General features: G+C 49.9%; 1 protein-coding gene across 1 annotated transcript in view; it reads right to left on the bottom strand.

Moving 5' to 3' along the window:
- Positions 1-21,016, bottom strand: part of LOC144718771 (immunoglobulin-like and fibronectin type III domain-containing protein 1) — a 54,463-nt gene continuing 33,447 nt past the window's right edge. Inside the window, exons 18-31 of the mRNA XM_078594297.1 lie at positions 20,100-20,210; positions 17,636-17,746; positions 16,828-16,935; positions 15,415-15,720; positions 13,791-14,090; positions 10,741-10,914; positions 10,056-10,184; positions 8,457-8,753; positions 7,541-7,629; positions 6,337-6,529; positions 5,326-5,465; positions 4,837-4,996; positions 4,020-4,346; positions 1-2,849 (exon numbers count right to left, since the gene is read on the bottom strand). Coding sequence (XP_078450423.1) covers positions 2,833-2,849; positions 4,020-4,346; positions 4,837-4,996; positions 5,326-5,465; positions 6,337-6,529; positions 7,541-7,629; positions 8,457-8,753; positions 10,056-10,184; positions 10,741-10,914; positions 13,791-14,090; positions 15,415-15,720; positions 16,828-16,935; positions 17,636-17,746; positions 20,100-20,210 — 2,462 coding nt within the window. The 3' untranslated portion in view covers positions 1-2,832. The remainder of the gene's footprint in view (positions 2,850-4,019; positions 4,347-4,836; positions 4,997-5,325; positions 5,466-6,336; positions 6,530-7,540; positions 7,630-8,456; positions 8,754-10,055; positions 10,185-10,740; positions 10,915-13,790; positions 14,091-15,414; positions 15,721-16,827; positions 16,936-17,635; positions 17,747-20,099; positions 20,211-21,016) is intronic.

Consider the following 21,016-nt stretch of genomic DNA (forward strand, 5'->3'; position numbering starts at 1 on the left):
AAGGTTACACCACACACATTAATTTATTCGCAAGAAGGAAAACATGGCTTGACAGCCAAAGCATATACTGTAAGTGTAATCACAAAAATCCAAACGTAAAAACACATTTGAACACCTGCATTCATAGTCGTCATCCCTTGACCATTACCAAGATGCAAACAACGCACTACCATAAATTGCTGCAATCCGCCCTCAAGGTTATATCAACACAGCACCACCGAATCCTCTTTCAACTCTTCGTCAAATCCACTGCTGATTGAAGGCCTCCCCAAGCCGTGTCAGTCACAGGGGTCGTTTGACCGCATGTCACCACGTCGGCCATTCACCAGGTTCACAATTTATAGCATGCGAGTCCAAATCCCGGTCTGATTGGGAGTTAAATTGGCTCATCATACCTTCAAGGTCAATAAAATGAATACCACTGTGTTGACGGTAAACGGTGGTTATCCTCTGGTCAGGCTAGCCCAGCCATAGAAACGTGGAATTTCCATCACTGGATCAAGGGCCACCAACGAAGAACACCAACCACCTCATTGCTAGTTTGAACAGAAAGACAAGTCAACTTTATTAAGTAACCATTCTATCAACGATGTTTTTTTTCCTTCATTCCTCTCTGAATTACTCTAATAGCAGTACTACTGTTTTATAGCAATTTAAGTTCTCCACTTTAACAAAATCCATATTCCACCTACCACAAACCCTTCCATAAACATACCATGTATATATAGTACATCTGCTTCACTACCCTATATCCTTCAGCACTATATAAAACAATCTACTGTGCTGCACGTAGCACTTCTTAATTACAATTACACATTCACCAATAAATCGTTTACCTTCTGCAGCATGTAAACAAAACTGGCCATACATTAACAAGCACGGCCCGAACACTTTCCAATCGACCAATATAATACATTGAGTCGCACAGTAGTACGTTTTAGAAGATAAAGCAAATCAGTTCTCCTTTATGCGTTTTTTTCTGTGCGGATAAATGACGGAGAAATATTTCAATGAAGACGTCTCCAGGTCAGACGGAGTTTGGCGATTGCCACCGGCGCTGTTAAGGCCCCAGAGAAAGCAACCAAGACGAATACAATTCACGAAAGAAGCAACGTTTTTTTCCCCCCTCCCTACTTCGGCAAATGACTGAAATAAAAAACCAGAGAGGAGTCAAAACCTTCAAAGGTTCTCTTGTTTAAACAAACGGAGCTGGTAAAACGCAGACCCGGGGAAAGAGGCTGCGTGCCAACGAGCTGAATTATCGTGAAATGCGGTTGCATTTTCATGATATGGAAAACCCAAGTAATATTGTCAATTGTATCGTTTCATTTCAGGGAGGAATACAGTAGTCCTGTTCGCCGGACAGCATCAGTGCACATCATAATAAAACGTTTGCATTGTTAAGATCATCGTTACCGAGGGGTTGGCTGAGCAGTAGGCATGTAACGATTCACACCGCTAGAGATTCAATCATCGTGAGGGGTTGATTTGGTAATCGGTCCTGTCTCGTTGATATGACCGCCCCGTTTGCGTTCTCATTTGTTCTCTCTCGTTGATGCCGTTTTGCTTGCTCTAAAAGTCGAATGAGCGATACAATTTGCAAAAATCTGAAAATAATCGATCCTCACGTGCACAAATCAATGCATGCATCACGAGCGTAAGAATCACTTTAAATAAACGAGCCGATGCATCGTTCCATGCCGACCAAACATGTTGTTTAAAATCTACTCCGAGTCAAATTCAACAACAACTGTGTACATAGCTCTCCGGCGTGTTTTTGGGGTTGTTCGGCACAATGTCCGACATTTCCCTCCGCGTGCTGGGAGATTCCTTCTTCTGCTGGAAAGTAATTGAAAAAGCTTCCAGTGCATGGAACGAAACGTCGGACATCATGCCGAATGACACGTGACACAACCCGAAAACACATCGGCGGGCTTTACAGTGCAACCGCAAAAACATGCGCTGTTGTCGCAATTTTATGGCATTTTAATGAATTCCACAAACAGTAACCAGACGTAGAATTAAAGGATCGCACCACTCAGATTAGCAACGCGAGAATCAAATCAGAGTTCAGCACCGCTCGCATCGTGGCAACTCCTCATGAGCAACTGGTAAAGTCCCCGGTAATATGTTTGCAACCGTACGAGGGAACTTGCGGAGTATCATCAACTTGTTAGCAACATTGCCGTGTTTCGTGCACAATGCGTGTATGCTCCTGAAGAGATTTTTCCTCAATTAATTTTTCCATTCCTGCACATATGCAAGCTCATCCGTAATGCCACATTTTTGAATCACTTTAAAAGCAATGGCTCTCAAAATATCTCTCAGGCAAAACAATTACAAATTTGACAAAACACAAGGTGAAATAAGTGCATTTCTTTAAAATATCAACCAAACGCTGAACTACATTTTCAATCAAATCAATGGGAATCAGTTTAAGTGTGTGTTGTTTGAAGCATAAACAGGTGGGCCACTGTGGTGGTGAAATGTTAACTGCCTCGCCTGGTATACAGGAGGTCATGGGTTTGATCCCAACCCTGACGCCTGCTGCTGTATATTTGGAGTTTGCATGTTCTCCACGTCTTCGCGTGGATTTTTCCCTGGGTCCTCCGGTTTTTTCCTCCAATTTTTTTGAAACATGCATTTAGAGTATTTGGCTGCTATAAATTTCCACATGATCAGCCACTTCGTTGAGCTATAATTTGTAGGCAGGTTGCTTCTGAAAAATATTTCGATAGTTTAGTGGGCCTTACCTGGTTAAATACATATAGTATATAGTTTCGTTTTTAAGTGACTTTTGATCAAACCTGGACTCAAGAAGTTTCTCACCTCTCATTCCACGCTCCAATCTGCACACACAGATATAGATACATAAGGACAGAGTTAATGAGCTAATATCTAAAACAACAAAATAACATCTTCTTGGTTCTTTCGGTAAAGTCACGTAGAAGGGAAATAATCTTTCCGACAGACCTGTTCTTCACCTGAGGACGGCTGCTTGCGTTGTGGCCGAAACGTCGTGAGAATTATTTTATTATGTTTTATTTTTATTATTTTATTATTTCCCTTCTACGTGACTTTACCGAAAGAACCAAGAAGATGAATCCCTGCAGTCACGAAAGCTTTAAATCGAAACAAAATAATATTTCCCTTAAGATTATTTTTTTAGATGGTTATTGACTCGAAGTAATGAAGAGACCTTTAATCGGTGGTTCTTTTACAACGTTTAAAAGCATTTTTTCCCCCAATATGGCAGGACAGCCGGTGTGTTTGTGTACCCTGTGAGGTTATTGTAGCCTCCGTCTGTTCGTATCCCCTTAATTATTTCTATTCAGCATCCACATCAAACTCAAGCTATTTCACAATTTTGAGTGTCTCGGGGCCGTGCAATGGATTTTCATGTTGTTTGTTTGTTGATGTTTACCTGTTGTATGCAATAATTCACTCAGTCCTATCTATTGCGGTGAATCGGCAGCTGCCGATAGTTGAGGTCTTATGCAAGGGTCAGTTCCACAAGTTTTGTCTTCATTCACCGCACCTCCGATTAGCACGGTTGGCTACGTACGGTGCAAAAGAAGTTCAACGTGCATTCATAAATATGAAAAAAGTGAAGTCTAACTATCCTAGGTTATTAATTTTATATGGGGGTGTTCACTAAGTTGTGTACATTAGCCCTTTTGCTGCTGCACAAACTATTTTAATAGCCCAACCCTTTTTTTCATGAGTAAGTCTCTCCCTTGCCCGCGTGGTTACATTATTTCTGCCTCATTTTCTTGGGATTCTCTCTCAGTTTCTTGGATTTCCATCTCTCAATTTCTTGAGTTTCTGTCTCAAGTTTTTTTAAAATTCCGAAAGTTTTTCCTTTTTCTTTTCAGAGACTCCCCCGCGTGCGCTCATTATGTATTAAAAACTGACTTTCCTGTCCGGTCGTCACATATTCTAAACAGACTCGCTGGCCGTCCGTCACACGTCCGTCGCTCAGCGCACGCGCACACGTGCGCGTACTCGCGCGTACGCACCCTTGACGTCGAGCGAGGCCGAGCACTCGCTCTTGCCGTGCGGATTCTGCGCGTGCACCGTGTACATGCCCGCGTCCTCGAAGTCCACTACGGGCAGCAGCAGCGAGCACACGCCCACCGTCTCCATGGGGCACGCGCGCTCACTGCCCCACAGGCTCTGGCCGCCCTTGAACCACGTGACGATGGGCCGCGGGCAGCCGCGCACTGCGCAGCTCATGCGGCACTCGGTGCCGCGGGTCACCACGTGAGGTCGCAGCGGCACGAGGAACGACGGGGCGCTCGCTTCGTTCCAGCCCCTGTAGCGCGGCATCACGAGGCCCACGGGCTCTGCGTGGGGGTGAGCGGGCGGCAGCGGGGGGGGGGGGGTGAGGTCGGGGGTCAGGGCAGCGACATGTTGTGGCGACAAAACACACGTGAGTGCACACTACAAAACAAATGCCTCATTAAACACCGTGTTGACGAGTCGTGGACGTGTGATCTCTGTGTGTAGTGTTTTTAGTCAACTGGGGAGGAGACCAGTGGTGCTGCCATAGCAAAAAGGTTCAGAACCACTGGGTTAAGGGTTACATATGGGAGCAGACATGGGACGCACACATGGGACAAACGTACAAGACATAAACACGAGACACACACACACATACATGGGACACAAATATAACACACACACACGAGAGACACACACAGAACACACACATTGGACAGACTTGCACGACACACACACACACGGAACAGACACATGGGACACACACACACACAGAACACAGACATTGGACAGACTTTCCCGACACACATACACACACACACGAGGGACACGCACCACGGCGGCGCATCAGGCTCCAAGGCTCCTTGCTCTCCGAGGGATAGCTCCTCCCCACGCTGTTCACTGCCACCACGCGAAACATGTACGGCTGCCCCGTCACCGAGTCCGTCACCGTGAAGCTGTTGTTGTTGATGTGGTCTCCGATCTCCGTCCAAACCTGACAAGGTGACGGCACAGCACCGGGGGGGCGACGGCGGTGGAGAGGGGGGGGGGTAAACGACGATACTGGCTGCCAAATGATTCTGACCCACGGGGCAGGGTCGCCCCCATATGTTCCTGGAGGCCCCGGGACTGGACCGCTCCGAGGCAGATTGCCACATGGGACGGACCCCTTGTTCATTCGCGACAACAATAACAGACGGACCCGTGGTGGGGGTCCTCCTTTGACCCCGATGGGTGGCCCTGCCAAGGGGTCAAAATACCGTCGCACACCAATTGCAGCCGACCGCCCACCCCTACAAGAGCCCCCGAGCGGCGTGCCGTCACCTTGTTGTTGACCTCGCGCCGCAGCACCGTGTACGTGAGCTCGTCGTCGGTGACCTCATCCCGAGACGCGCCCCAGCACAAGGTCACCGTGCCCGGCACCTTTTCCACCAGTGACACGTGGCCTGGCGATGACGGCACGTCTACGGCGGGCAGACGCGCGGGAGCGCACATGGGGCACGGGGAGTGGAGGTACTCGGTTTTGTCAGATTTTTTTTTTTCCGTAGGCGTCTAAACATTCACCCAGACAAACCCTCGACGCTGATCTATCTTGAGCAAATAAAAAAGGTGTTAATTGAATTGTTACATGTCTGGTTATTCGTAGCACAGTTAACATCAATGTTATCATCAGCATTGGAATTTTTGTCTTGAGGGTGTCGTAATTTTCATCATCATTATTGTTTTTATAATAACGACAACAACAACATTTCTATCATGATGAAAATAACAAGCTTTTTATGATGACGACAATGCGATTCCTGTAAAAAATGTATGCAATGACTACGACGATGGCGAGAATGGTGACGATGGCATTGGCTACACGTGCGTGCCCATGTACCCACGTGCATGTGTGTGTGCATGTGTGTGCATGTGTGTGTGCGTTTGTGTGTTGCTTAGCACCGGCCTTCATAGGTGCTCGCTATCAACACTTACTCCGACAGTCTGTTAAGGCGACACAGGGGATCTTTGTCTTTGTCGGTTAGCGCGCTGCACTACGAACTCGGCGACCCGAGTTCAATTCCTGCTGACGGCCAACACCAGTGACGATTATCTGAACCGGTCATGGGCCTCCCCTAAGTGGACTCAGCCTCAAATGAGTACCTGGTGCGGTGTCTAAACATCGCCACTGGGGAGACAAAGGCGGCCTGGCGAGGTGCTGGCCACCCGCCCCCTTGTGTGCTGTTCCAGCCTTCATAGGTGCTACTCGCACCTATGTGCTTGTGTGCGCGTGCGTGTACGTGTGTGCGCGCATATACGCGCGTGCGCGCATTTCGCGCGCATCCCTCCACGTACCAATGACCTTCATGAAGATGCTGTGGGTCTCGGACCCGGCCTCGTTGCTGATCACCAGCGTGTAGTGTCCGGAGTCTTTGAGGGCCGCGCACGGGATGAGCATCTGCGACGAGCCCGACGTGCTGGTGATGGCGACGCGTGTTGACAGGCGCACGCCTTCCTTCAGCCAGTCGGCCTCGGGTGCCGGAGATCCCTGCGAGCGGCACGCGCGTGTACATACGCACACGTGTGTGTGCGTTAGCACACACACCGGTGGGCTGACGTAGTAACTATTTGGCATTTTGTTAACGTGACAAATCCCTTACTAATTGGCTGTGTCGGGTGGTTGAGGGTTTCGACACATTTATACTTATGCTATCTAACCCAAAAACCTTTATTATGAATAATAATAATAATAACATTGGTCGCGAAAGCCTACGTGTTCAACTAGTTAGCACAGTTGACGCCGTGGAGGGGCGGGGGGAGGGTGTATTAAAGAAAGTTTCAGGCGGTCCCAGCGTTTCCGACACAATGGTTCCTGGAAACCCCGTGGTAAATCGGACCCCGGTTTTCCCTTAAACAGTAGAAACATCACTTGGCGATGTTTTTTTTCCTTTTATCGGCCATATTTAACAAAGGGTTTATTTCATAGGAAAACTAAACAAAACAAATCCACAAAAACACTCGAGAATAACAAAAGGTCCACGTCGAATCACATCGGAAAGAAGACCGAGTCTGTTCAAATGTGTTTTGGAGTCGTGTCGGAAGATGCGTCGTAAATCAAGTTCCTGCTGTCTTAAATAGATCCACGGTGGCATTATGTAAACGTCATTAATGTGGATCATTGTAAATTTGACCGTCTGCGGCAGGGATTGAAACCCCGTGTCATTAGTATATTCAACTTAGTGTCCTGTCCCATCGGCTACAGCTCCTTCATAGTTATTTCCCTGCTCTTAACCTTACTATGCAACCATCATCATCATCATCACCGCCTTAGCCCTGCTCCCTCATGCCACCCGTCATCTCGCTGTGCGGCTCGGAAGGTGACGTTCTCATCGCCAATTATACAACTCCCGAGGGCGAACGCGTGCTGTCTGCTGTCGGAGTGCAATGCGGAAACCACGTGTGTGCACCACTCTGCTCCCTTGCAGCTTTGCCAGTCGAACCGCGGTGCCCACGCCGGCGAAGGGAACGCGGGCTTGACGCCGCCGCCGCCGCCACTCACCGTGAAGAGGACCTTCAGTCGCACCGTGTTGCCCGCCTTCACCCTCATGTAGTTGCTGGTAGAGCTGTCAAGCTTGAAGGAAGGGCGGACTGCACGTGCACACACGCACAAAGAGACAAAGATGCCCCACCCCCCCTGGCCTTGACAGACTGTTGGGGCAAGCGCCATTAGCGAGCACCTACGAAGGCCGGCACGGTACACGAGGGGGTGGGTGGCCAGCGCCTCGCCCGACCGTCTTTGTCTCCCCAGTCGCGATGTTTAGACACCGCGCCAGGTACTCAATTGAGGCCGAGTCGACCTGAGGAGGCCCAGGACCTGTTCGGATACCTGTCACCGGCATTGGCCGCGAGGGGGGATCGATCTCTGGTCTCCAGGTTCGCTCTTGCACTCCAGCAGCGTGGCCCAGCCACCGCTCTGTCACTGCACGACCATAAGCGCGGTCGTGCACACGTGCGCGTTCGCGCTGACAAGGACAATAAACCTTGACCTAAAGCTTTCGTGACTGCAGGAATTCATATTCTTTGGGTCTTTCGGTAAAGTCACGTAGATAGGTTCAAATAAAATAATAAAAATAACAAAAAACTACGTTTCGATCACAGCACAAGCGATCGTCATCACAGTAGGCATAGATGCATAGATGCCTCCTGATGACTATCGCTTGTGTTGTGATCAAAACGTCGTAGTTTTTTGTTATTTTTTTGTCATTTGCTTTGAACCCATCTACGTGACTTCACCGAAAGACCCAAAGCATAAGGAAGGACAATGCCGATAATGACACCATCGGGTGGTAGGTGGGCAGGAGTGGGGGGAGCTATGGGGAGGGGTCAGGGTGGGGTCATGGTGGGGTCAGCGTGGGGTCAGGATGGGGTCAGGGAGGGGTCAGGATGAGGTCAGGGTGGGTGCGCAATCGTCTCACCTGAGGGCGGGGCGGCGCTGACGCACGTGTCGAGCTGCGTGGGCTTGCCCAGGCCCGTTTCGTTGACGGCGGTGACGCGCACGAAGTACATGCGCCGGTCGTGGATGCCGCCCACCGTGTACGAGGGCTGAGTGGCGAGCGCCTTGTTGGCGCGCGTCCACTCGCTGCTGCCCTCGGGGCAGGTCTCCACGATGTAGCCCTCGGGCTCGCCGCCGTCCTTCGGCGGCTTCCAGCTGAGCGTGAAGCCCTGCGCCGCCAGCTTGGAGACGGCGAGGCCGTGCACGGAGCCCGGGCACTCTGGCGGGGGAGCGGACGGAGGCGGAGTGAGTGCAGGTGCAACGTCGCTTGCGCTGGTTCCGAGGGAATTTCCCTGCATCGTGAAACTTCTTCTTCGCCTGCCCCTGGTGATTGGTCGGGTCTCACCACCGTGTCCCTTCAGAGTGACTGTCACACTCGCCCGTTTAAAGTGGTGTGCGTCACGTGCAACGCAGACACAATTCGCCACGGTGGCGAGATGTTAACTACCTCGCCTGATTTACAAGAAGTCGTGGGTTCGATCCTGACACTTGTATATTTGAAGTTTGCATGTTGTCACCGTGGTCGTGTGGATTTTTCTACAGGTGCTCCGGTCTGTCCCTCAACATTTAGAAACACTCGTTGAGAGTATTTGGCTGCTATAAATGTCCACACAATAAGCCACTTCTTTGAGCTATCATTTGTGGCCAGGTCGCTTCTTAAAACGAACCATATAGCTCAGTGGGCCTTCCCTGGCAAAATAGTTTACATACAAACATTCACGTAACGTGTACATGCATGTACACACACGTATGCATATAGAAACACATGCATGCATACAAAAACAACGCACAGACATACATGTACATAGAGACAAAGACAAAGGTCCCCCGTATAGCCTATATAAACATTAGGAGACAAGTGCTGTGAGCGAGCACCTATGAAAGCCGGCACAGCACGTGATGGGTTAGGTGGCCAACACCAGGCCCAGCCGCCTTTGTCTCTCCAGTGGCGAAGTTTACATATCGCACCGGGTACTCATTTGAGGCTGAGTCGACCTAGAGGAGGCCCAGGATCTACCTAAGGGAAGCCCCAGGACTGGTTCAAATAATCGCCACTGGTATTGGCCGTGAGCGGGAATCAAACCCGTTTCACTGGATTTGTAGAGCAATGCCCTAACCGCTGCACACACATAGAGAGACACACAGACACAAAGACAAAGATCCCCCGAATAGCCTGTAACATACTGTTGGGGCAAGTGCTGTTAGGGAGCACCTATGAAGGCCGGCACGGCACACGAGGAGGTGCGTGGCCAACACCACGCCTGTCTGCCTTGGTCACCCGAGTGGTGATGTTTAACCACCACACCAGGTACACATTTGAGGCTCAGTCGATCTAGCAGAGGCCCAGGACCGGTTCAGATAATCGTCACTGGTGTTGGTGGCCATGAGCTGGAATTGAACTCGGGTCACCAGGTTCGTAGCGCAGCGTAGCGCGCTAACCGCTACGCCACCGCTCCACACAAGACACGCACGGGCCCATGAAGACGCACGCAGACAAAGACGCACGCGTGGGTGCACGTACTCAGTGGCTCCTTGGGAAGCGCCGGCTGCGAGACGGCGCTGGGCTCACTGCGCCCGGCGCTGTTGACGGCCGTTACGCGGAACTCGTACCACGTGCCCTCGTTGAGGCCCTTCACCGTGTGCTGGGTGTCTGCATGGACGGAGACACAGGCAAGTGGTGCTACGATCAGAGACACGGGCAAGGGGAGTGACCAGATTGTCTTCTACAATGAGTTTCTCCTGAACGAACCGAGTTCCTCTATCACACCAATGATTCCTCCATTACTCGGTACATTCACGCCCATAGTAAATTAATAATAACCTTGGATAGATATTAGTTTCTGTCTTTTTTTCCCATGTATGTATGTGGACGTAGCCAACTGTGCTAATTGGAGGTGCGAGGTAAGGAAAACAAACTAAACACAAAAAGCAGTTTAAACAATTTCGTTTGTAATCTAGATTTAGAAGTGCATAGCTCCTGGTGGCTTCCTAATATCAGGAGGAAGAGTGTTCCAGACGGCCGCGGAAACGCATCTGAAAGTGCGCGAAGCAGCGACCGCCTTTGCTCGATGGTTGCCCAAAAGCCGCTGCGGTGAGTATGACCTCTTCCATTGTGAAAAGTAATCCCATCACGTGCCAGCCTCCTCCTCCACACACACTTAAATCCGGTGAAGTCACCGGCCGCGGGAGCCGCGCGACGCTCGCACCGTAGATGGCCGAGGTGGAGGCGTAGCTCCAGGCGACAGTGCCACGCTCCCGCTTCTCCAGCACGTAGCTGGCCACGGGCGCTCCGCCCGTGTTCTTGGGCTCCGTCCACATGAGCGACACCGTGTCCTTGGTGACGTTGGTGGCGCGCGGGGAGCCCGGCGCGCTCGGAGGGGCTGTAGGTGCAAATGCCACCATCATCGACGTCGTCGTCGTTATCATCATTGTCGGCGGTTGTCACCGTCCGTCGCCGTTATCGTAATCGGCATCCTCAGCCATCGTCATTATGCTGGGCAGGGTGGTCCATGCCTGTCATCCAAGGGGCCGTCCATAAATGACGTCACGCGATTTTGGACGATTTTTGACTCCCCCCCCCCCCTCGTCACACGGCGTCACAAAAAGTCAGGCCCCCCCTCAAATATGACGTCACAAAGCTCTGCCCCCCCCCCCCCCAAAAAAAAAACATGCTTCGAATCGCTTTAAACTCTTGTCATTGTAGTGCGTATTTAATGTGCCGCTGCACTCTGATGTTGTAGGAGAAAACATTTATTAAAAAAGTCTGTTAAATTAAGTAGAACGTGTTGTCTATATGTATTTAAAGTTGCGCATTTTGATGTGACGTCACATTTCTCAAACCACCCCCCCTCGTCACACATCGTCACAAATGTCTGACCCCCACCTCCCCTAGGTGCGTGACGTCATTTATGGACGGCCCCTTTACACACCGCACCAGGTACTAATTTTAGGCTGAGTCGACCTAGGGGATGGGGCCCAGGATCGATTCAGATAATCCTCACTGGCGTTGGCCGTGAGCGGGAATCGAACTCGGGTCGCCGGGTTCGTAGCGCAGCGCTCTTGCACTCCAGCAAGGTGGCCCCAGCCAACGCTTTATCAACACACAGACTGGAACTTGCGGTAGTGCGCACTTGTACAGGGTGTCAGTGGATCACGCAGGGATCGTGCGCTGTGCCTTCTATGTGGAGCAGCACAACACAGTATATGACTGCCTTGTACAGTAGAACCCCTTTGAATGACCACCCCTGTTAACGACTAATCGCTTAAGGACAGGCCTCCATAGAGCCCAACGTGTTCGCTTACCGACCATTCCCCTGTTTAACGACGGGATTACGACGAGCGCGAGACCGACAATTTTTCGGCCAATCAGCGAGCTGCAAAGTGGTCTGTCCAGGCCTCAGCCAATCAGCGACGTCCATTCATGAGCGTTGGTGCATTGGTTACATTCGGTGTCTGCTGCCCTTTGAAATTGATAACATCTCATTTAACGATCAAATCACTGAACGACTGGTTTCGTTAAGAGAGGTTCTACCTTAGATTTCCTCCCACATAGTTAAAACAATTATTGCTGTTTGAGTTATTGTTATTTCTGTGCGTATTGTTTTTATTCGAAATTTTATTCTATTAAATTTTTATTCAGATTATTTTTTTACACTGTGGAAACTATTTGGCTGCCGTCACTATTATTGTTTGTGTTCTATATGTAATTTTATATATTTGTTGCAACGTTAGTAATTATTGCTACAGTTTTGCCAACGTTACCAGTCGAACTTTGAGTAAGTTGCGGGGAATATCCTTCAAATGTGTCCGTGTGTTCATGGGTTTAAAAAAAATCATTAGACCGGATCGGCCACACTGAAGCAACGCATCTAAAAATCCGAACACTAACGGGGGAAACGTAACGTGAGCCATTCCACTGCGGCTGCCTTATTACATCTGCATTTTAATTCACTGCGATGGCACACGTCTGCCACTGCGATGATATTTTTAACCCCGCGTTTTTAATTTACTGCGCTCGAACCTGTTCGCTCTCGTGACGTTTGTTTTGCAGTGAGGTTTCATAAACGCTGCGGTTTTAATTCGCTTGCTTACAGTATTTTCTCAAAGAGTCCGTAAAAGGCTCCATGGGGAATCTGTGCCATTGTGTTGCGATGTATACATGTGCAAAAATATCAGAAATAAAAGTATAAATAAAATATGAATTTAAAATCAAAATACTATCAGTGTGTTCTGTTCTATGAGTATTTCGATATTTTTATTTAGATTATTATCACTTTTATTGCAACTATTTTTACTATTTTTCATATTTGTTTTGTATGAATGCGTTGCGAGTGTGTGTGTACTGATGTGCAAGTTGGAATAGTAGGGAGCAGAGGTGGTGCATTGTCACTAAATGAGAGTGACGTCAGCACAGCGCTTGTGCCAGGCTAGGTGCACTTTGACGCGCGTGAAGTGTTGAGGGATCGTTGGCAGGAAGTCATGAAATAAATCCGGGTGTCATTGGTGAACCGATTTAAATGACCAAGAATGGTTGTATCTATTCCTGTAGTTGCGCCACTCGTAACACACACCAAGACAAACACAAAGATCATCCGGATAGCCCAACAATACATTTGGAGCAAATTCTGTTAGCGAGCACCTATCAAGGCCGGAACGGCACACAAGGAGTGGGTGGCCAGCACCGCGCCCGGCCGCATTTGTCTCCATGGTGGCGATGTTTACACACCAGGTACTCATTTGAGGTTGAGTCGACCTCAGGGAGGCCCAGAACCAATTCAGACAATCGTCGCTAGTGTTGGTAGGCCATGAGCGGGATTTGAAATCGGGTCGGTGGGTTCACAGCGCAGCGCGCCAACCGCGACGCTACAGCTCCCCCGACACTTCCGCGCGCACTGGCACACACAAAGATCCCCCGTGTAGCCTTAACAGACTGTAGGGGCAAGTGCTGTTAGCGAGCACCTATGAAGGCCGGCACGGCACACTAGGAGGTGGGTGGCCAACACCACGCCCGGCCGCCTTTGTCTCCCTAGTGGCGATGTTTACACATCGCACTAGGTACTCATTTTAGGCTGAGTCGACCTAGCGGAGGCCCGGGACCGGTTCAGATAATCGTCACTGGTGTTGGCCGTGAGCGGGAATCGAACTCGGGTCGCCGGGTTCATAGCGCAGTGCGCTAACCGCTACACCACCGCTCCCCACACACACGCACTCACTCACACACGCGCGCACGCACACATGCGCACACACGCGCACGTACTCGCTTGCTTCTCGATGGTCACGGTGCCCGACTCGAGCGCGTCGCTCTCCCCCTCCGAGTTGACGGCGCGCACGCGGAACTGGTAGGCCTTGCCCTCGTCCACCTTGTCCGTCTTGAAGCTGGCCGCGTCGCCCGCCGCGTCGCCCACGGGCACCCACGAGCGCTTGTCCGCCTGGCGCCGCTCCACCAGGTAGCGCGACACGGGACGCCCGCCGTCATCCAGCGGGGGCTGCCATGTCATGGTCACCAGCTTGCCCGTCACGCTCGTCTCCAGGGGCCCCACGGGCGGTGTCGGCTTGTCTGGAAAGAGTGGCAGCGTCAGTGTGGTGGTGGTGGTGGTGATGGTAGAGTGGTTGTTTTTTGTGCGTTTATTGTGCGACCGTTGATACCGTTGTTGCCGTCAAGAGACCCTGAATATTCGCGGGGGGGGGGGAGGGTGGCAGGGTGTGCGCATTCCTGGAGAACGGCGCGCGAATATTAAATACGCCGATGTTGACGCTGAAAAGTTTGAGGAAAATCGGGCGAGGGAAAGTATTTGTATTTTTTTTATTGAAACATATTAACTGTACGCATATATTGACGAACAAATATATTCTATTATTTAACTTACCTTTAGTAATGAACATGCTTAAAAGTGCAAATACCGATGAATAAATAAATACGTGAATTTTATGAAATTCCAAATTACTGTATTGTTAAGGAAAGCACTCTGCGCGTGCTGTAAACGGTGCGGCAAAGGCAGAGTGAGGGGAGAGAGTCGCTTGGGCAACTTTCGCGAGCTCACGATCCACGCCACTCCCATGTCTCATCACTTCTCGTTCAGTAGCAGTGTGCTACGGCCGCGAATATAAAAAATACAACCCTGAAAATGTCAAATGTATGTATGTTGAACTTCTTTCACACCGTACGTAGCCAGCCGTGCTAATGGGAAGTACGGGGAAAGGTCAACACATTAAACACAAAAGCAGTTCTAAAGAAATGAGTTTTCAATCTAGATTTAAAAGTGCACACCTCCTGTGGCTTCCTAATATCGGAAAATGGCACGAGAATAAATTTGTCACAAATACGCGAAACCGCAATTACACGATCCGCGAATATGAAGAGTTTACTGCACAGTAAAACCTCTCAAAAGCCAGACGGATTTGGGGGAGCTTTCAGGCTTACCCTAAACTCTGGCTTCCTTGAATCCAGCTTCGGGAGGTTTCGCTGTATTGTAATGGTTACAGGTCACACCACGAGTAGGTAAACAAAGCGCACACGTGTGCGGTCGCATTCATGCTTGACGCCTACAAGTCGGGGTGTAATATTGCTTTGCCTTTTCCCAATTTGGTAATTTACAGGTAGACGCAATACCACATTCGCACGCGCACAAATAGCCTACTCCTAAAAAAAAAACCCTCACGGGATCTTTAATGGGCACTCTGAAGGAGACGGGCGTGCATACGCGGTTCGTACACCTGCGGTATTCACCAGGGCAGCCAGGGTGAATGTAACCACGAGCCTTGGTAACAAGCGGCAAAACGTGCTACCTCTCGACTACGTCCCGCTAAGCGCGGACGGTGACGACGATGGTCATCGCGCGACTCGCTCGGTCATAAGAACCGACGACGGGAGGGGCACCTACCGATGACCTCCAGGCGCATGTTGATCTCGGCGGTGCCCATGGGGCTCTTGAGCTGCAGCTTGAGGCCGCCGCTGTCGCCGCGCTCGCACCGCGACAGGGCGAAGGTGGCGTCGCGGTCCGAGCGCTCCAGGTGCGTGCGCTCGTCCTCGCGCACCTCCGTGGCGCCGTCGTCCCGCGTCCAGTTGGCCGAGCACGAGGTGCCCTTGCAGGAGAACGGCACGCTGACCAGCGCCGTCTGGCCGGCGCGCACCGTGATCGGGTCGCGCTCCAGCTTGGCGCGTGTATCCTCGTCGATCACCGGGGCCTCTGCGAGTGCGGGGCGGGGGGGGGTTAAAGGTTAAAAAAGGTGAATGGTGCAGCCCTGCAATATCTCGCTCGTGCGATGATGGCAGAAGGGCCTCCACTAAAGAGAGAGATCGAGAGAACCTGTATATCAACTATAATTTATTATTTTACCAGGTAAGGCCCACTGAGCTGTATAGCTATTTTTCAGAAGGGACCCGGCCAACGAAGTGGCTTACCACGTGGAAATTTACAGCAGCAAAATACTCTTAAACACGTTTCTAAATTTGTAGGGAAAAACCGGAGTACCCGGAGTTCATGCAAACTCCAAATATACAGCAGGCGTCAGGGTCGGGATCTAACCCACGACCTCCTGTATACCAGGCGAGGTAGTTAACATCTCGCCACCGCTTCTACGCTAGCTAGGGGAATGTTGCGTACCCAGTTATACTGCGGGGTGGACAGAGGTGGGGGGATTTTTGAAAGCTGCCTCCCTTGTTTCAAATGCCGCGCCGGAGAATGAAACCAGTCCGGCGACTTCTGGACTTAATTTCCAGCATCCCAGTTTGAGGATATTGGGAGTGAAATGTTAACCATCAGCCACGACTTATCCACCGATGGATGAAGGCTTTCCTCCCAATGCACGTCCTCATCCACCTCCCGGTGGCTCTCAAAAGTGTTTGAGGTTGGGAGGTTAAATCTTGCTTCTCGCCGCAATCATGAAGAACCACTGCTGGATGAAAGTCTTCTTCCCAAGCCGTCACCATCTCACATGGCTTTGGGATGCCACAGTCGATCTAGCACCTTCACAAGAGCTCATTTAATCGCTCCATCTGTCTCTTCTTCCGTCAATTAACTTGTCTTTCTCCGTCCGTTCCTCTGTCCAAGTCTCCATGCATCCATTTGCCAGTTAGTCCACCTGTCCATCCATTTATCCATTTGTCTGTCATTCCATTCATCTCTCTATCCACCCGTCCTTCCATCCATTTGTCAATCTGTCTGTATGCCAGCTGCCGATTCACTTATCTGTCTGCCATTCCGTACAACCATCTATCTATATTCTGTCCACTCATCCCTTCGCCTGTCTGTACGTCTGTCTGTCTGCCTCCGTGCGTTGATGTGCGTCCTCACCGGCGACGATGTACTCTGGCCCCGCCTCCTCTTGGATACGAGGTTTCCGGCTGCTCGGTTCGAGCTCCTTCGCCGATGTGTCGACGTCTGCGAACCGCGACTTGCGCACTGCACGCACGCACGCACCCGCGCGTGTCAGCGTGCAGCCCTCATCCTGATCCAACACAACACCCCGGACACAAACCTAACGCGAGGCTTCGGCGTCAGGCAAGGAACGATTCACCACTCCCACGTTGCCACAAACTGTCGTGGTTCGAGAATGTAATTCGATCGTAGAAACTATCCCGTATTTGTCCCCCTTAGCATCGTCTTGTTTGTATTGTGTCCAACTTTGTTCCATTTTCCTGAATGGTACCATTGAGTCTTTAAGAGTTTGATATATTCTAAAGGAATTTCCGTAAGTTAACACTGCAATGGTCGCTTTGTCTCACTGTGGTGTAAATGAGTCTTCAGTGGAAAATGTACAAGTAACAATCTCTTAGGAATACCATTGAATAATACGTTTATTTAATTTAACCACACCTGACATCTTTTTAATGGGATAACTGGGCAGTTGAATATGGATTTTCAATATAATTTGTATTTATATGGCGCCTAATTCAAGACGGTATCCAGACAAGTTGGCGATCCCATCATGCACTTGCACAGCACCCACAGTGCAATTGACTAGCACCCACAATGCACTTGTGCAATACTTACACCGCTTTTGAATATCACCCACAACGCGTTCGTACAATACCCAGAATGCACCTTCAGAGTGCCCCGCCGTGCCCCTGGCACGCTACCCACAGTGCACTTGCGCACACACCGAGGGGCTGTTTGGCGGGCTGCCGATTTCTTGGCAAGGCGGCGTTTGGGTCAGCGTCCAGTCCGTTTCGTCCAGAGTCCTCGTCACCAGTGCCGTGCAGGTGACTGAGGTCTTTGACGGGGGGAAAAGCGAATGGATAGATCACGTCAGCCGACAAAACCGTAACACACACCTCGCACTTTGTGTAGACAAGAAATCTGCAGGTGCTCCTGTGTCCTGTAGTCATTGTTCCAGCCAAAAGTGGTACAGCAAAGCAATGGTGACTGTCTACCGGTAAATCAGTGGTGACGAAGCCTTTCCGTACTGACGGCCGAATAAGATTTTCAAATACTTGCGGTCGGCCACGCATTAAGTGCGAGAGGCCTATTAGTGATAGACGTGACCGAGCAAGCGATAGATAGAAACATAGTTTTGTTGCCAGGTCAAAAATATTTCTCTCTAGTACCCGGTTAGTGTGGCTAAGATACCATGCACAGTGATGGGTAAATATCACTTGCAGGCCGTTTCAATGTGGTAGGCCTCATCTGGGTGTGGGCTGTATGAAATGAAGTAATGGGCCCATGGGCCGTAGGTCCTCCACCCCTGTGATAAATGCTTCCCATAAGATTCGATGTGAGAGACACATAGATCGTATATATGCGGATGTCTGTCTCACTGGGGTCAACTTACATACACTTCACCACTGAGGCACAACACCGAGTGATGGTGGGAGCGGATAGTTGTGAGGTGAGGTAGAGTTCCACATAGTGGCAATTTGAGCAATGGCTACAGTTTTATTTTGCCATATTCTACCGTTTTTAATTCAATTGCGCTCTTGGATTTATGTCGTCACGAGGTGAAGATATTTACAATTGGGACTCTCGCATGAAGCAGTGTAACATCAAACGGTGTTAAACAGCGGCCTCTATAAGATGACATCGAAGAACTACTTTTGAAGTCCGTTTCAATGCCGTCAAGTAAGACGAGATCGCAGAACTACCGTTGAGATCTGCTCCGTTGCTTCTCATCCTCACTAGCTGGTGTACTCTCCCACATGGCCTGCCATATAAGTTGTCATCACGTGACAATCAACCTTCATTGTTTTTGAGTCAGCACGGCTGGAATGATGTGAATAGACAAATTTAACACAATCATTGTTTTTGCGTAGAGACCATAGACTTGCTACACTTGAGGAGCCGGTTTACAGTGTAATCACAGGACAACTCTGCTTGTGTAAACTCGCACTTACCTCCCGTGCTTCATTATTTCACCGGGGCCAACTTAATAAACATCCATTGATGATGACAAGTGTCATTGGACATTACCAACCACGTACATATACAAGCCTGCAACAATTACATGTCAATGTGCTATACAGATTTTATCCCATCGCACTATTGGCGGCGTTATGTCCATTTGGATTACTTGGAGAGCAGTGCAACCCATTGAAGTGGATACCACTGGGCTCCCTTCAAGTGACCTCTGACCCCACACAGCAGGGGGCAGCACTCTCCCACCCGCTCTGCCAGTGACAGTGATATGAGTCACATGATAGTTCGTTGCCAACCAAATTATTATTTTAATTCTCACTGCTGCATTTTATCCAGACTAGGCTGAGGCCACCTACTCATTACGCTTGAGAATTTGGTTTGTCCATTGACTTCTGAAACCCAGACTAAAATCGAGGATATCAACGGTGCCAGCCCAGTAAACTGACCTCTGACCAACACGGCCACCACAACATACATACTATATAAACAGTAAAACAAATACACGTTCATAATCATGCAATCATAACTCTCTGATGTGTTTCAGGCTGCATGTTGTTCGGCATCATTTAAGAATTTTGCCCGTTGTTTGGAATACCACGAGGAGAATGAACCACAGCCTCTGGATTACAAGTTGGGTGTGTTTAGCCGTTACACCATGGCAGTATCCCGAGGACCAAAGGTAACTTAAAAAAAACATTATTTTGGCCACACTTCACGCAGATCTCTTGCAGTGAGAAAAGCAAATCAAGCGTACTAAATGAAATTGGAAGCATAGTAGATCGAAAATACTCCCCTCTCGAATCCCATTAGAGCGGCTAAGACGCTGGCAGTGATGGACAAGTATTTGTTCGCGGGCCGTCCTAGAAGCCTCTTCAAAAACTTATCCTGAAGGAGCTGCCAGCACGTTACTAAAGACGTCAGACGTTGAACCGAACAACGCGCGGCATGAACCGAAAACGCATCAGAGGGCCGTGCAACGCAACCGTGGAAATCCACACAGTTGTAATGCAAACTTGAAATTGCAAAAACAGGTGTATTCAAACTCTTGTTCCACAGAGGTTTTTAGTCAGGAGATCTAAATTATACTGCCCCCCTCTCCCCCACCCGGGTTGAAATGTTGTGGGGGCGGGGGGGGGGGTGAGGGGGGCAACAGTTCCCCCTGCCCGCTATGTTGCTGGCTGTCTGTGAGCGCCGCGTGGCGCCAGCTCATGTACCCATGCCCAGGGCGTCGTGCCGGAGGTCGGTAAACTCCGACTCGTCTGAGTCCCAATCGTCGTCGTCTCCGTCCACCAGTATGTCCACCAGTCCAGATTTTCCGTCTGAACCTGTGCACAAACCGTCAGCGGAGTCAAGCCAAGGAGCCTAGGGGTAGTTGCAGAGGGGGCAGTCGCCTGCCACCTGTCCTGGGGCCTGAGTACAAAAAATGCTCAAAAAATTGTCACAAGTTTGGCAAGCTGCGATTGTAATAAGATCCGTAATGTCTGAAGGAAATTTGGAACTGATTTGGAAGGAAATACGGGCGGTTGTCGTGAGTTCAAAACACTGTGGGAGTGTCAGTGGTTGCTGGGGATTGCGTCATCAGTGCAGCAGCCAATCAGCTGCCAAGAAGACAACCCCCATGCAACATGGCCATCATGACACCACCCATGCAACATGGCCACCATGATATAATTGCAACCGTGTGCTTCAGCCGGGCCGTGGCTGAGGCAAGTACATTTATGTTATAATACATTTTTATGACATTTGTAAGCGATGTTATCAACAACAATGTTGTCAGTTTTACGGATTATTGTTTGAACTACATTATTGAATCGGAGTTTTGACAAGTCTTTTATCTTTTACCGGACTTATGGCATTTCTAGAATCATGTGCATCATTATGTACTCAGGCCCCTGGTTCTCCCAGGATGGGCCTCTTTTCAAGGTACCTGTTCTGGGAAATCTACGCGTCGTCAGAGGACATTAAAACGTGGTGAGCGGTGGGTGAGTGGTGGATGAGTGAGTGGCCGGTAAGGGGTGAGTTAATGGTGAGTGAGTATGTGAGTGAGTGAGTGAGTGGCAGGTGAGTGGTGAATAGAGTTGCCACCTGTCCTGGTTTTCCCAGGATCATTCATTTTGAGTCAGCTGTTCTG

The sequence above is a fragment of the Lampetra planeri genome, chromosome 5 (assembly GCF_965212315.1).
Source record: "Lampetra planeri chromosome 5, kcLamPlan1.2.h2, whole genome shotgun sequence".
Lineage (NCBI taxonomy): Eukaryota > Metazoa > Chordata > Hyperoartia > Petromyzontiformes > Petromyzontidae > Lampetra > Lampetra planeri.